Source organism: Puntigrus tetrazona, chromosome 13 (genome assembly GCF_018831695.1).
Source record: "Puntigrus tetrazona isolate hp1 chromosome 13, ASM1883169v1, whole genome shotgun sequence".
Lineage (NCBI taxonomy): Eukaryota > Metazoa > Chordata > Actinopteri > Cypriniformes > Cyprinidae > Puntigrus > Puntigrus tetrazona.
The window spans coordinates 12,391,751-12,406,904 of record NC_056711.1 but is presented as its reverse complement, the minus strand read 5'-3'; the positions used below and the strand labels follow the sequence as shown (position 1 = coordinate 12,406,904).

Here is a 15,154-nt window from a genome sequence, read left to right as displayed (position 1 = left end):
TAGCGCGCGGTCCTCCGCCGCAGCAGTGCAGCGGGGCCAGGCTTACCGAACATCTCAGAGCCTGGCCCGCCGTGCTCAGCCGACGTGTACGATGGAGGTGACTTTTAGCTCCAGTTCCACTCGGTTCGAAACCAGCACGAGATCACCGGAGACGGTGAGTGCACGACGAGTGTTGGCATGTACTACAGGAGCTTGTCTTTGTCTAATCTTTGTGTTGCAGTTTCGCATTCCAGCACTTGCGTCACTCGGTAGATGGTCGTGCATCGTGCAGGAGAAAAGATATACCTTATGTGGTTGTGTGTTAATATTGATACGTATATTGTTTTTTGAAACACTTTATCGTTTCCTTTCATAAGTCCTCTAGAACTAATAACTATATTGTTAAACGAGAATGCGGATCTTAATTAACCTGCTTTGTCTTACCAAAACAGTGCCCTTCATATGTCATATCAAGAAGAGAAAGGAACAGTCTTGAAAGGAACTCATGACCAGGTAGGTAAATTTGTGCAGCAAAAATAACGCAAGATACTTCCTTGTAGTAGGGCTGGGTATCGACACTGATTTCACGAATGAATTTTATTCAGATTCACAAGCTCTTTATTAGATTCTGATTTCAGTTCGTATAGTTATAGATATATATCAGGTGCAGTACATGTTGTGTTATGTACTAATATTGTGAACTATACAGGCAACCCTGTCACTTGGTAGATTTTAATAATATTAGAGGTTAATTTCCAAACTTTTAAATTCAATTGCTATTTATTTTTAGCTATAATAATCTACGCTAATAAATATTTGATTGATTTAGAAATATAAATTAAAACATTTAAATATTTAGTTTGATTTTATTCACACATTTAAATGGATTGTAGTACTTGCAAGTTGTACTGTTTTTTTTTCATGATTAATATTAAAGAATGTCAAAATAGTGTCTTTTTTATTTATTTATTTTTTATCATGATTGGAAAAGTGTAGGGCTTATTGTTGGATGGCAGGTGTTTTATATAATGTTTAGTGAAGTTTTGTTTACCCGTCAACAAAATAACATGAACTAAAAGATTGATCTTTGGATTTAAAAACTGATATTGGTTTATTATAATAAGGATGAATTAAAATCAGTGTTGTCAACCCAGCCCTACCTCCTGGCCTTATCTGATCTTTTTCATGTGTCTGTTCTGTGCAGATGAGACCATCATGTCTTTGTTCTTCAAACTGCTCTCCATCCCGTTAAGTTGTCTTTCCTCCAGCATTATTTCAGGGAAATGTTTGTTCAGCATACCAACCGTTAGTGGTCTATGAACATATCATCTCTGCACTTTGGAGACGACGACTGAAGTTGTTTTTATCCATGAAAGAACCATAAGCTCTTCATGTGTCCAAAAAAAAGTAACACAATTGTGCCACATTACAGAGCCATCTTCTGGTCATATCTCTTTATAAACCAATTTCAATATAGTATTTATAAAGTTGCAGGTTGTGTTAGAAGTGAAAATGGAAATAGTGGAAGCGCACTTGCTTTGCAGGTAAAACAAATGCACATTTCAAAACTAAATCATGCAAGCAAGATGAAGTAGCTTCATCCAACTGTTTTATTATCTGCAGATTAAGTGCCTAGACACGTCTCTTTTAAAAGCTCCATGGCTTAGCTTTAAACCTACCAGTAAAGCACTATTTTGGTCTTATTTAAAAATGGCTGAGAATTTAATTTCTGAGACAACAAACTGTAGACAGATAGCTGTTCTCTTAATTCAGAACTCATATTGGTGCTTTTGCAAAACCATGAACCATGCTTTCATGTTTTCTATGTACTTGTACTGACAAACCAAGACAGACAGTGGCACACTGACCTGAGCATAAGCTTTATAAATTCCACAGTTAAACCTTTCTAGTGGGAGTGGGACATAATGAAATATAATTATTTTACTACCTCAGAAGTTACCACAGCTCAGACCCACACAGCGAGCACTCCGATCAAACTATATTCACATGCTTTTCTCATAGTAATGTAAATAGAGTCATTGTCTGTCAAATGGTTTGGAAATCAGTTGGAAGAGGATTTTTTTTCATGTACGTTATTTTATTAATAGGTTTTCACAAAAATCATATACAGACCTTGTAGTTCACGGACACTGGCAGACAAAAATTTGGAATAATTATTTTTTTAAAACTATTTTTGAAAATCTCCTAACCAAGGCTGCATTGACTTTATTAAAATTACAGTGCAGCAATACTGGGAAATATTATTACAATTTAAAATAAATGTTTTCTATTTATAATGTGTGTAATTTAATCCTGTGATAGCAAAACTGAATTTTTTTAGCAGTTACTTGAATCACAAGATCCTTTATTATTGTTGAAATCAGTTTTTGCTGTTTAAGCTTTGAGAATATGAAATATTTTTACAGAATTTCTTGAGCAAAAGAAAGATAACTAAACAGCATTTATTTGAAATAGATTTTTTTTGTTACATTATTGTCTTCACTATTACTTTCAATCAATTATATTACATTCTTGCTGAATAAAAGCATTTATTTAAAAAAATAACTTTGGAAATATGTCACAGTTTCCATATAAGAAACATAAATTATGATATGTTGATTAAAAATAGAAAATGGTTTTGTAGGATAATGGATAAAGGATAATGTCTGCTGAAAATTTAGCTTTGCCATCACAGAAATAAATTACATTTTGAAATTGAAAATAAGCATAAGACATCTAAAAATAATCTGAATTATTCCAAAGGTTTGGCTACCAGTATCTATTTTTCCTACATGTTTTCCAAGAGAATATTCATAGTGAAATAATAGTGTCATTTTCATAGTATCCTCATTAGGCCTGAAGAAAGGCAGTAGCATGGTTAAATGTTAGACCACAACATTTTTAAATAGTTAATAGTTTAGTATGTTTTAATGCATCATCTCAGATAGATTATAGGAAGTTGGTCACAGCCTGTGCTTGGTCCTCAGCAACAGTGCACTGTGAACATAGGAGTTTAACTTCATCTGTGTGAAAATGTACACAGTTTTTGTTTCGTTTATACGGTAGTTTCTGTCACATAGATTGGTAGAAATCTAGTGTCATGTACCGAGTATAAATTTCCATGGGAGAAAGAGTAGTAAGGCCTCAGTGTGGGAAATGTGCAATATTTGTTTCTTTCCTTTGTCTTGTTTTGAGATGACTATGTATATTGTACAAACAAGTGACAAGTTGTTCGCAAAAACAACAAAATCACCAATGTCTTCCATTAAATGATGTATAGTTTCATCCGCTTGCTTTAGGGTGGCGGGATTTGTAGTGCCAGCATAAACATGGCCATGCATGTATGGTAGCGATGCTTGCTGAGTTTAATAGTCGTAGTGACATTCAGTATATGCTATAATAAAGTCGTTTAGAAAATAAAATAGGCAGATAACGATTTAGTTAGTAACCACCATGGAGCAGCATCCACATCTTGATCGGTTTGATTAAAAGGCGACTAGGCGAGTCATTTTCACTCATGCAGAGTTTGTTCGTTTTAGGTTTTAATCGGCAATCACGGTTGTTTATTCACAGGTAATCACTATTAGTTAATGTGTTGTAGCATGCTGAGGATTAGAAAAATGGCGGTTGGTATTGACATGCAGCTAGCCATGCTGAAATACATATATATGTTTCATAAGCACTGTGTGAGTTTGTCCTAGTTTGTACTGTGCAAAATTAAGTTCTGGGCCCAAAATAGTTGACTCGGATCAAAATGACAGTTCCCTAACGGGCAGAAAATGTAGCTCGTTGGCTTAGAAGTGAAGAGTTTAATTTTGTACCTGTTTCAGAATTGATTGGAAACAGTTGATCCTGATGCTATTTGGTCTGTAACAATCGGACACAAAAAAGACTTGTAGACACAAAGTATTCTCGTCCTGATTCGAAAGGGTAACCTAGAACTGTGTTTGTATTCATACCTCTAATATTGCATTCTCCATCAGGTATTGTTGTCTCAGACTAGAGCTGTGGGTAGATTATTCCTAGTAGCAGAAAACTTTAGATTTTAAAGTAACATGTATTATATTAAGTGGCATAAAGCAATTATCAAAGCATTGTAATGTGGATAAATACCTCAATGACTGGAATGCAAACTATATTTTTAAATATACTCAAAGATATGCAAGCCATGATGTGTATTAAGTTCAACGTTTAGAAGCAATAATCAGTTTATGCATGAATTATAGTGTCGGAGTATTCAGTGGTTTTTGTGAAATAGATTCTGTAGCATATTTGTGACCAGTGGTTAGTGTTTTATCCAGAACGTCCCATTGCTCATATCTGGTAGTACAGAACTAGCTGTTAACACCCCCATTATTCGTTGACACCAAATAAATAGTGAAGGTAGCAACAGGGGTCTGACAAATATGAAAGACCCTTTTTTATTTTGGACAGGTGGAAGAAAGTTCATAACTAGTAAAAATATATATGCAGGGCTTATGCCTTTCTATTGACCTTGCATGTTTACATACAAACCATTGTGGAACGCACATAAGCTGTATGTGTATATATACAGATTATTTTCATTAACAGCAATATGAGCAGTGTTCTGGTAGCAGTTTGTGACACTCTTAATGATTCATTGTCTAAATCCTGGGTAAACAATATACCACAATACATTCACGAAATAAAAAAAAAGATCCATTGGGAATTTACTAGTATTTTTTTTAATAAGAGTGCAAAAAACATCTGTTAATGCATGGTAGATAAAAGTGGATACAAAATGTTTTGTGCTGCATGCAATAACTAAGCTTTGCTTGAACATATTTATGCAGAAATGTGATAAATCTATGAGTGGACCAATGTCGTGACTTTCTTTTCAAATGCATGAAATCCCAAAGGTTTATCGCTGCTGTAAATTATTCAAAGACGTATTCATTAAAAATGTTACTTTTTTGAAATTGAGTATTGTATGATGAAAATGTAACAAGTCTGTGATGCAAGAGGCAAGATACAGTATGTTTTAGCAAAACATACGATTGGGGAGTTTAAAATAAAAAGAGTTATTAAAAAAAAAGTTCTTTTTCCATGTTCAAAGCAAATAGTGAAGAACATTTATATGCTTTGATGACCTGATTTGTGTTGCTGATTTTGCCTCTGAATGTGAAACTCTATGCTTAGTCTGATCTATGCACTACAGATGCGCCCCGCATGATTTTGTACAAAACAAAATTAAATTTTAGCAATAAAAAAGCAGCATGGTGCCATACACAAAACGTGTTGTGTTGTCTTTTTTCAGTGTTATATTTCATCTGGTAGTCTAACATTAGATGAATCATTTTTCCAGAATACAACAATATATACTTTTATTTACCGTTATACAATTCCTGTGTTGGTACATAATGTAAATAAAAAAAACAAATCTAGTTGGTATTTCACTAAATTTTAAAATTGTTCAATACATAATACACAATATATACAAATTTTTTCAGCAGTTACAACAAAACAACTGTACATATTCAGTGCCTGGCATTTCTTTAGCTTACATTGCGCATGCACAATTGTTCCATGATTCCTTCCAGAATCTTCACCTGTTTCAACTGAGCTTCTAAATCCTGTTTCAGCTAGAAAGAGGAGAAAAAAAAAAAAAATCACCATGTTTAACCCAAGTGAGTAGCTATAAAAAGCAACCAATAATATAACTGAATAAAATATATTCTGTGAAACAAACAAATACTCACCTCTTTAAATTTTCTGTCCATGAGTTTGTGTTTGAAGTTGATTTTGGAGGCTTTGACAAATGCACCACCTAGCATGTAGCTAAAATGTAAAAATAAAAAATATATATATATATATATATATATATATATATATATATATATATATATATATATATATATATATATATATATATATAAATTTTTTATTGGACTGCATAAAAACCTTAAATCTTCAAGAATCCATTAAAAGAGTTAAATCAATGGTTCCGCCAAAAATAAAAATGTAAATTTTTTTATTTATATTTACTCACTCTCAGGCCATCCAAACAGTAGATTAATTAAGTTTTCATCAAAACAGATTCTGAATAATTTAGCATTATGCCACAGGATCACCAATGAATCATTAACAGGTGCCGGCATAATGATATTCCAAACAGCCAATAAAAACAATCACAATAATTCATAAGTAATCCACATGACTCCAGTCACACAAACATGCAGTTTTACAGTTCACAAGATGTTAATTGATGGACTGGAGTCACATGGATTGCTTGTAGATTATGATGTTTGTATCCGCTAGTTGTACTCTCATTGTTCAACACCCATAATGTAATGCTACATTTCTCCAAATGTGTCCTAAAGAAGAAACAAACTAAACTACATCTTGGCTAGCCTTAGGATGCTTAGACTTTTAGCCATTTTTAAATTTGGGGGGGGGAATCATTCCTTTGAAATGGAAATGCACTTCTGTTTGTGTAGACATTATTGTAACAAATTACACACCAGTTTATCAGCTCTTTTCGTAGAAGGAAGAGGTTTCGTAAAGCAGCCAGGTGCTTTGGGGTGGAGTGAAGAACCAGGCCAACAGCACCATGGCAACCAGCACAGTGAAGGACTTGGTAGGTGCTACAGACAGAGAAACCACAGGAAGATGGGACATCCAGCACATAACGTTACACATACTGGACAGGAGCATTCAGATGAACACACATCAATACTTACGAGAAAGCCAGGTGACCACTCAAACTCATCTCCAGCTTTTTGTTTACCCTCACTTCCTCAGTAACTTCTTCAAAGGGAAATATTAAAACGCAGTGGTTATGGCCACAACACAGTCACCCACTTTGGTCTTCGGTGCTTTTATACATAAGTATAAAAGTTACATTCATATGTTAAGAATTGCGAGTCTGCATGCTTTTAGAAGATTTCCGAGAACTTACTCGAACAAATGATACTCTGGAGGCTCTGAATTTCCCCGCAGATGCCGAGAGAGTCTCCAAGCACTGTGTTGCATGTCGTGCATTGTAGAACACTGCAATTCCTGTAGTCTACCATACAGACTTCTCCGTCTTTCACTGCTCGTAGCTGATCTGCAATTGAGCTAGTCTGTGTCAAGTCAGATGGACCGATATCACAAGAGCTTTCGAGTAAACTTCGAGTGCTGTTCGACATGACTACACAAGCAAGTTTTTTATTCTTGCTCACACGAGCTCAAAAGACGCAACCGCGTTTAATAATTTATAAGTTTGGACTTCAGGTGGCGCCCTAAACCTCTTAATCAAGTCCCGCCTTTGCTGAAGCCTTTAAGCCAATTAAAACCCACGAGAATTCAACGCCACTTCTTGTTGGTCGTAGTGCTGTGTTGTCATGGGCTTCTCAACCAATCATCTAGCGGAAAATGATGCTTTTGAAACACGTTATTTTTCAAACGGCAATCCCACCTAAACAAACCGAGCTGTTTAGATCACAGTGTCGTCAATTTCGGTATCACGTTCATATAAGTTATATTAAGATTTTTTACACGGAGTTTATCCACAATATGGATTTGGATTCGCTTAAATATGCGGAACTGCAGCGCCTCGCGAAAGAGGTTGGGCTGAAAGCAAATATGAAGGTAAATCGCGTTTACTTCGGCAAAGCCATGCCATGTTGCAACGGTGCTAAATTAAACGACCTGCACGAGTAGATGTAGATTCGTTAAATGTGTTTAAATGCAATTGCCGTGATAATTAAAGTATGTTAACCTTTATTTAGATTTGGAGTTAAGTTACGTTGTTGACGCTTTTTTTTTGCGCGAAATAACAAACCTTTAATTTTGTTAGTTGAACGTTATCGACAAATAGTCATTTATCAGAAGCTAATCTGCTTTCTTAAATTCTCAACGCTTATTTGTTTCTAGGCTGAAAAGCTATTGAAAGCTTTAAAAGAACACTTTTTCCTACAACAACACCAGACAACTGAAAATGTGAGTATTATTTTGGTGCATTGTCGCCACAATCATTTTGAAACGAGAACAGTTTGCTGTAACGGAATTATGTTGTATTGTTTGCAGGATAATGATGCAGCCGCCGCGGACGGGCACAGTGTCACGGACGAGCAGGGCGGGCACGCGGTAACGTTTGTGACCGAGCGCCGGGGAAAAGGCCGCACTGTCAAGAGAAAGCTCAGTGACCCCACTCCTGTTCCTGCTCAGGTATTCATGAGCACATGTACAGTTTCATTTTCAATCCAGACTGTTTCAATCTTTTCCTTTTATAGGTGTAATTCATTTGTTTTTAAATATGTAATATTTAGAATGAAGTAAAGCCAGCACAAGAGGGCGGCCGAAGGGGCTCCAAAAGGAGGAAGGTGTCCTCACCAAAGGACACGCAGACACCAGTTCCACCTGAAACATCTACTAAAGATCCTGTAGAGAAAGGTCTAGAATCTGTCGAAACAAATCCAGAATCTTTAGGTGCTCCTGCCGAGCCCAGTGTTAAAGGTGAGAACTACCTTAATATTAAGTTGCCCATTGACAGAAGATGCTATTAAACTTTTTATCAAGATTTAATATGTGATTGACATTTTTTGGTTACCTGTACAACATATGTGGTGTTGACTATTACAATTTATATTTTGCAGGTGTGGGGAGGAGAACAGTGGGTAAAATCCCTCGTCTTGAGGGCCTGATGAAGAGAAAACCTGCACTGCGGCCGACAACTCCTAGTAATAGGATCTTATAACTTTATACACCTGAAACAAAATATATTTTCCTGTTCCTGTATTATTCAAAAGACAGTTTCTTGCACTTGTTTAGTTCACTGTTTCACTAGAGATCATTACATAAAGTGTAACCAAATATTCAGAGCCCTGCCCTTGAATAATGTATTTGCAAATCATTCTTCCCCAGATTTCAAGAAACTCCATGAGGCTCACTTCAAAAAGATGGAGTCCATTGATTCTTATGTTCAAAGGAAGAATAAACAAATGGAGGTGCTCAGGAATTCTGTCAAAGAGCTGAAGGTAACAGTGACTGAAACTCTGGCCTGTCAAGTAATAACAACCAGTATTATTGTTGATAGAAGAGATTGTTCACCCAAAAATTTTATTCTGTCATTTGCTCGCTCTCATGTCATTCTAAACATGTATGACTTTTATTCTATGGAACATAAAATTTATTTAGAAGAATGTTTTTAACCAAATAGTTTTGGTTTCCATTGACTTCCACTGTACGGAGAAAAAACTGAAACCATATTAAAAACTACAGTGGTAAAAAAAAACCCCAATGGAATAAAGTTCCACAGAGGAAAATAGGTTTGCAGCGACATGGAGATAAGCAACAATAGCTAACAAATAATTTAAATCTCTTTAAAAAAAACAAAAACAAAAAAACACTGTTTTTGAACAGTGTAGTTGAGTTCCAAATGTATTATTTTATTATTTATAAGTGGTTTATTTTTGCAATTTCAGACTCTGTCAGAGAAGACGCTGATGAAATCGGTTGAGGCAAAGACTCAAACTGTAAGTCACCAAAAGCTTTAATATCAGCTGTAGTGTCATCGTGATTCATAGTGAATTCACATGCATAGATGTCTCAAATAGTGTACCTGAAATAATAATAAGCTTATGATTTTTAACCTGAAATCATAAGCAAACTTTTTTTTGTTTTTTCCCCATTAGAAGGTGCCTGCTAGCAGAGTCTCTCTCTTCAGTCCTGGAGTGCAGGAGAAAAAAACATTGGCAGAAAAGCGCAGGCTCACTCAGCAGTCTGCCAGCAAGTCTGCTTTGAAGGACAGCACCACCTTCAGGCCAACTGTCCTCACAACCAATAAAATCAATGTCCGGTAAATACATTAATGGCCTCTAGTTCTATAATGTTTTTAGTATTGAAATTGAGTTGCTAAAGCCAAGTATTAACAACTAAAGTGATTAATTAGAACAGTTTATTATAATATAACCAATTTCTACAGCTGTATTTAAATGTTTACTGGTGTGTTTCCTTCTCTAGGTTCTCACAGACCACTCAAGATAACGAATATAAGCGTTCACTGGTAAAGACTCCAGCTCGTATGTCTCCTTTTGTCCCTCTTACCTCCACTCCAGGGAGGAAATCTGATGTTCACACCAAACCTGAACTTAATAAAAGTATTGGCGCCATCAAAACACCCGGTAAGAGTAATTACATTGCTCTAATCATTTATCAACAACAAAAGATTGTATGAAGCATTGGTTTTAATTGTTGTTGTTTTGCATTGCTTTTACAGGAGCTACTCCGTTTGTTTTTAATGGGAACAACAGTTTGTCAGTCACCCCTGGCGCCACCAAGAAGAACACATTTGATCTTAAGGCCAGTCTCTCTCGTCCACTCAACTACAAACCACACAAAGGTATGTCTACACTCAGACAGAAAATATGAATGAAATGCCTAGAACCAAAATGTCAAACAGTGCTTCCTTGAATTGAATCTGTTTACTTTACATTGTCTTCATTTATCTCTGCAGGAAAGCTGAAGCCATTTGGAGCTCAACAGGAGAACACAGGACTTAATAAATCTCAGACTGTTCCTTCACACCAGAAAAACTATAAACAGCACCAAGTTCAAACCAGGTGAGATGCTTATTTTAGGTGTGCGTTGATTGGTCACTACTACGTTTTTTTTTTTTTCTTCAGCAAGAATGCTATTAACTGTAAGGGCTTTTACATTGTTGTATTTACCAAATTATATTAAAAACAAAGCTGTTGTTTTGAACTTTATATTCAATGTACTTCATAACTTTATATTCCACAAAAATATTCAGAAGCACATCTGTTTTCAAAACTGATAAAATTGAGTAGCAAATCATGAAATAAAATGTAACATTTCACATTATTTTTTTTTTTTTTACTGTATTTTGATTAAATAAAAGCATTTTTTTTCAGCATAAGGGACTTTGAGAGCATTAAAAAGCTAAACCTTTCAATTCTAGCATACATTTGGCTTTACAGCGTCTCATTATTTGAAATAAAACTTCACACTGAATGTTTTGCCTTTTTATTTATTTATTTTTTTAGAGAGGAGCGACGTGCCAAGCAGACAGAAGACCGAAAACAAAAGAAAGAGAAGATGTTGGGTGCCAGGCGAGGTCTGGTCATGGCCTAACTCCAGTGTTTTTACTGTTTGCTATTTTATACACTCACTGTACATGTTTAGCTTTTTTTTTTTTTTCCAAACTTTTGTACATATTTTGCTGTTCTGTAAACATTTTTTTGCTAGGTTAATATGCTTAGTATGAGGTGAGGTCACCCAACTAAAGCATTTGTTGTTTTTAAATCCATTTATAGATAAGAATTTAAACTTTTAAAATTTTGATTTGTGTAAAAAGAGTGTTTGCCCTGATGTATTTTTAGTATGAATTGTTATTTGTATTGGGCATAAAGTAATTGTAAAGATAAAAACAGTGAAGTCACTCAAAACTTCGGTCACACAAAATGTTTATTTGAATATGAGCTGAATTCATAAATTATCGTTTTGTACTATTTTGTCTTACATGTTGTCATTTTGTGTGTGTGTGTAGTTTTTCATAATAAATCAGTGTCTGTCTGTCATCTACAATTGCTGAATCTATTTCCAATTACAATTAGACTTCCGGGTTTCTCTTGTAAAGCTCATATGCAAACTCCTCTGTGTGGGCAAGGTCATTGGCCAGACCAATGAAGTCAATCTCCAGCTGAAACGGGCCGTCTGCTTTATCCCCCAATGTAAAACCAATAGTCTTTATCTAAGAGCACAAAATTATAACGGTTAAAACTTTGTGTGTGTATATATAATTTATGTTATAATGAAAAATAATAAAAATTACTTGCTAATATCAATTACTAGATAAACTATGAAGAGACAAGAAAGCCTTGCTGACCTTATCTAACCAGAGGACATTTTGGTTATCCTGTATTCTTCCCCGGCTGGAAAATAGAAACTTGGAGAATGGGATCTGTAAAAGTATTGTTCAATTAACAGATAAGTAGTTCAATATTACTGCCATTCAAGTGTTTATTTATTTTTTTGTTCATTTAAAACAGGATTTGACTTTTTATTTAATTTTAATGTTTCAATGTTTCTCTGATGAATAAAGTACTTAAAGCTGCAGTCTGTAACATCTGGCACTTTAATTAATAAATAGAAGGTGCATCTTGCGGAAGAACATTGTAGCCAGAGATACTTCTGTCTCATATTGCAGGTACCGGGCTACTCCGCAGCGGTACCTACCCGAACCAGTCTAAACAGTCCGAATATAAACACTTAAAGGTGAACCTTTAAATTCAGGACAAACCCAGAACAGTTTGGAAAATGAATTTATGGTGTTTATTATACAATTATAAAAAATGGACTGCAGCTTTAAATTCATAAATGAATGTATTCTAGATGTTCTTTCATGTACATGCCTTGACATCCTGCCAGTAGGGTCCCCCTCTAGTGTAGAGGAAGTAACTGTAGATGTCATCTTTGTTATGAGAAAAGAAGGTATCAGCAGCCAGGTTTACCATCCACGGTCTTCCATCTCCCCGGATACGCATATGTAACGTGTTGAAATTTGTCCAGTCATAGGTTTTTTTTCTGTCAAATGAGGCCTGCAAAAGAAAAGAATATTTTAAAGGTCAAATGACATGTTATTGCTTACTTTAAATGCATGTAAATTGATGCAAATAAACTCTAAAGCTGTGTTTATCAATACTACTCCCTTCTAAAGTCTTACTTTTATGTAACATACAACTCATGAATTATTATTGTCTCAATTCACTTTCTCTATACATATAAATTGAAAACACACCTATAGACTACCATTCAAGACTTTAAGAGTTTTATCAAATATTTATTTATAATAAAAACATATTGCAAGAATGCATTAAATTAACCAGAAGTGACACAGAAATTTACTGTTACAAAGTTTTCTATTTCAAATAAATGTTTTTTGAGACGTTTTAAACATTGATTATAAGAAATGTTTCGTAATATGTATCAAATCAGCTTATTAATAATTTCCGAAGGACCATGTGACACTGAGGACTGGAGTAATGGCTGCTGAAAATTCAGCTTTTCCATCACATGAATAATTTACACTTTTTTAAAAATGTATTCAAATACATTTTAAATTGTAATATGTTGTTTTAGGAATTTTTAATCAATGCCTTTAGCATGAGAGATTGCTTTAAAAAAAAAAACTTGGTAGTGTAAATACAAGATTCTGTCTAAACCTTATTTTTCATGTAATTTTTACAGATCAGATGGAAGTATAATAAGGAAATGAAATTACATTTTCAATTCAATAAATATTTTTTAAAAATCACCCTCTGTACAAGTAAATTAGCGGCTATCAATGTCATGTACAAATATGAGTCATTAACACATGTAGAAATAAGAAAAGAACACAAGAAAAATCAACAAGTAATTGAAAAACAGATCAGATGGAGGGATGTTGGATCTCGGTACTAACCAGAGGTAGTTTGGAGCGCAGAGTACAGTATCCACTGTATCGTGTCTCTCCATCACGAGGAGGTGTAGAGCACAAGGTCCCGTACAGCAAACATGTGATGTTGTTCTTGCCTAGTTTGATGTATGCCTCACTGCGGCCCCCAATCTCTTGATCGGATGACACCATCCACTGTTTGAGACTCTCTGGTCCACGAAACTCCCACTGGACGCGTGTTTGTTCCAGCATGTGATGTAATAACGGCCGTCCTTCAGGTCCAATCAAGGGTTGAACAAACTCATCCTTCAACAACCCAATGTGCTTCTTGATACCCTCCACACCTTTGGAGAAATCAAACTGTATCTTTTGCCAGGGCCAGCGGTTGTCTAGAGGCTGGCCTGGTCTGCGGTAATCACGCTTATAGATGTTTATGGTGCTTAGTACAGCTGAGCATCTCAGGGGAGATGGCAATAACAGAGACTGTCTGTGAATGACACCATAAACTCCAAACAGAGTTTTTAATGTTGGTTTAGAGAGAATCATTTGCATTTTGACATCCAGTAGAATTCTGAAATCAGGAAATTAAAATAAAACTTTTTACCATCATACATCATGTCAGGTGATCTTCTAGATTTAGATGTTTTTACTAATCCAAATCAATATGTCAGTCATACAAAGCAGGGTTTTTCTGCAAGCAAGTGACAGGTGGTTCATATTCAAATAATCAGGGGTAGCCTTTTGTCAAATCATTACACTGAAAAGGTAGAATGAGAAGTTAACCGTTGTATTTCTACAAATATTCAGTTTAGTTTTTGATTAATAATCCTCAATAACAATAATAAATGGGTGGAAACTTCAGTTGTAATGTGGAAGGGGTTTTCAATCTTTTAGTACCACAGACCTCCAAAATAAAATTCTCATTATATAGTTCTCATACATCCTCATTCCCAAAATTTAGAAGGTATCTATATATGTAAATAATTAGATAATTAGTACAGATAAGAAGTCAGATTAAAAAAATCATGCAAACAATACTTAGATTAAAATAAACATAATAAAAAGTGTAAACAAATAACTAACTAAGAAAAAATATTTAAGTAAATGAAAAACAGGACAGTACTAAAGAAATTATGTAAAACTATGTAAATACTTTCCAAATAATATTTTAAATTGGTTCATGTTATATGAATTTAAAATGGAGATTTTAAAAAGATGGAGATATAATACAATTAAAAGACTGAAACTCAAAACGGCACATAACAAATTCAGGGGAAAGCCTTACAGCCCTCACTTTTTGTTAATAATACTTACAAGTTGATTTGACTGAGCAATAGGAATAAATCTTATTTGACTTTATATGACATTCACAAGTCAACACATACAAGAGCCACTGCGTTTTAATGACAGTAGATGTTACAGATAAGTTAAAACTCCGAGTGTAAGCAAATTTATCACAGTTGAAAGTACATAAATGAACGAATAAACATAAAATGTGGTTTGAAAAGCAACTACGGCTCACTACTCACTTTAACACTCATCCACGCCATTACGGTCCGTCATATATCTGTCCTTACCTGAAACAATCACAAGTGCTTGTGGTCCTACCGACAACAAATCTCTCTCGCAGGCATGTAGCGACTAACAAATGCCATTATAATTTTCGGCCCCTGTATGTATACAGATGATGAATAATTAGATACAGCGCATTTTTGATCCGGTATGTTTGTACTCGATGTTTATGGGGTGACGTGTGCGCATGCGTAGTGCAGCTCT

At 34.9% G+C, this 15,154-nt stretch overlaps 3 protein-coding genes and 1 long non-coding RNA gene across 5 annotated transcripts; 2 read left to right on the top strand and 2 right to left on the bottom strand.

Moving 5' to 3' along the window:
* The first annotated feature begins 12 nt into the window (after nt 1-12).
* Nucleotides 13-5,234, top strand: LOC122356854. Its single transcript, XR_006252392.1, has 3 exons — nt 13-154; nt 432-492; nt 1,184-5,234. It is a non-coding gene; the product is annotated as an uncharacterized LOC122356854 (long non-coding RNA).
* Nucleotides 5,235-5,296: 62 nt separating this feature from the next.
* oip5 (opa interacting protein 5) lies at nt 5,297-7,241 on the bottom strand. Its single transcript, XM_043255922.1, has 5 exons — nt 6,899-7,241; nt 6,681-6,747; nt 6,462-6,584; nt 5,700-5,778; nt 5,297-5,582 (listed from the first exon to the last, which is right to left on the bottom strand). The coding sequence occupies exons 1-5, from the start codon at nt 7,128-7,130 to the stop codon at nt 5,496-5,498; spliced, it is 588 nt and encodes a 195-aa protein (XP_043111857.1). The 5' UTR covers nt 7,131-7,241; the 3' UTR covers nt 5,297-5,495.
* Nucleotides 7,242-7,376: 135 nt separating this feature from the next.
* On the top strand, nt 7,377-11,124 carry nusap1 (nucleolar and spindle associated protein 1). The gene is made up of 12 exons (XM_043255917.1): nt 7,377-7,572; nt 7,858-7,923; nt 8,011-8,151; nt 8,253-8,439; nt 8,580-8,663; nt 8,848-8,960; nt 9,408-9,458; nt 9,618-9,781; nt 9,946-10,106; nt 10,202-10,324; nt 10,439-10,544; nt 10,989-11,124. Exons 1-12 carry the CDS (start codon nt 7,498-7,500, stop codon nt 11,074-11,076), a joined length of 1,359 nt encoding a protein of 452 aa, XP_043111852.1. The 5' UTR covers nt 7,377-7,497; the 3' UTR covers nt 11,077-11,124.
* Nucleotides 10,959-15,146, bottom strand: ndufaf1 (NADH:ubiquinone oxidoreductase complex assembly factor 1). 2 transcript variants are annotated; one of them, XM_043255921.1, is made up of 5 exons: nt 14,908-15,146; nt 13,406-13,949; nt 12,357-12,542; nt 11,831-11,905; nt 10,959-11,695 (listed from the first exon to the last, which is right to left on the bottom strand). In XM_043255921.1, exons 2-5 carry the CDS (start codon nt 13,928-13,930, stop codon nt 11,555-11,557), a joined length of 927 nt encoding a protein of 308 aa, XP_043111856.1. In that variant the 5' UTR covers nt 13,931-13,949; nt 14,908-15,146; the 3' UTR covers nt 10,959-11,554. The 2 variants fall into 2 exon arrangements, with proteins under 2 accessions (XP_043111856.1, XP_043111855.1); XM_043255920.1 differs by having other exon boundaries at nt 14,956-15,146.
* Nucleotides 15,147-15,154: the final 8 nt, after the last annotated feature.

Coding starts and splice junctions, on each gene's coding strand:
- oip5 (XM_043255922.1), bottom strand. CDS start 7,130: ATGTCGAACAGCACTCGAAGTTTACTCGAAAGCTCTTGTGATATCGGT. Junction 6,585..6,680: donor AGTGGTCACCTGGCTTTCTC/GTAAGTATTGAT, acceptor CTCTGTCTGTAG/CACCTACCAAGTCCTTCACT. Junction 5,583..5,699: donor TGGACAGAAAATTTAAAGAG/GTGAGTATTTGT, acceptor TCCTCTTTCTAG/CTGAAACAGGATTTAGAAGC.
- nusap1 (XM_043255917.1), top strand. CDS start 7,498: ATGGATTTGGATTCGCTTAAATATGCGGAACTGCAGCGCCTCGCGAAA. Junction 7,573..7,857: donor GGCTGAAAGCAAATATGAAG/GTAAATCGCGTT, acceptor ATTTGTTTCTAG/GCTGAAAAGCTATTGAAAGC. Junction 8,440..8,579: donor TGCCGAGCCCAGTGTTAAAG/GTGAGAACTACC, acceptor TATATTTTGCAG/GTGTGGGGAGGAGAACAGTG.
- ndufaf1 (XM_043255921.1), bottom strand. CDS start 13,930: ATGCAAATGATTCTCTCTAAACCAACATTAAAAACTCTGTTTGGAGTT. Junction 12,543..13,405: donor TGCGCTCCAAACTACCTCTG/GTTAGTACCGAG, acceptor TTTCTTTTGCAG/GCCTCATTTGACAGAAAAAA. Junction 11,696..11,830: donor ATGTCCTCTGGTTAGATAAG/GTCAGCAAGGCT, acceptor TTGTGCTCTTAG/ATAAAGACTATTGGTTTTAC.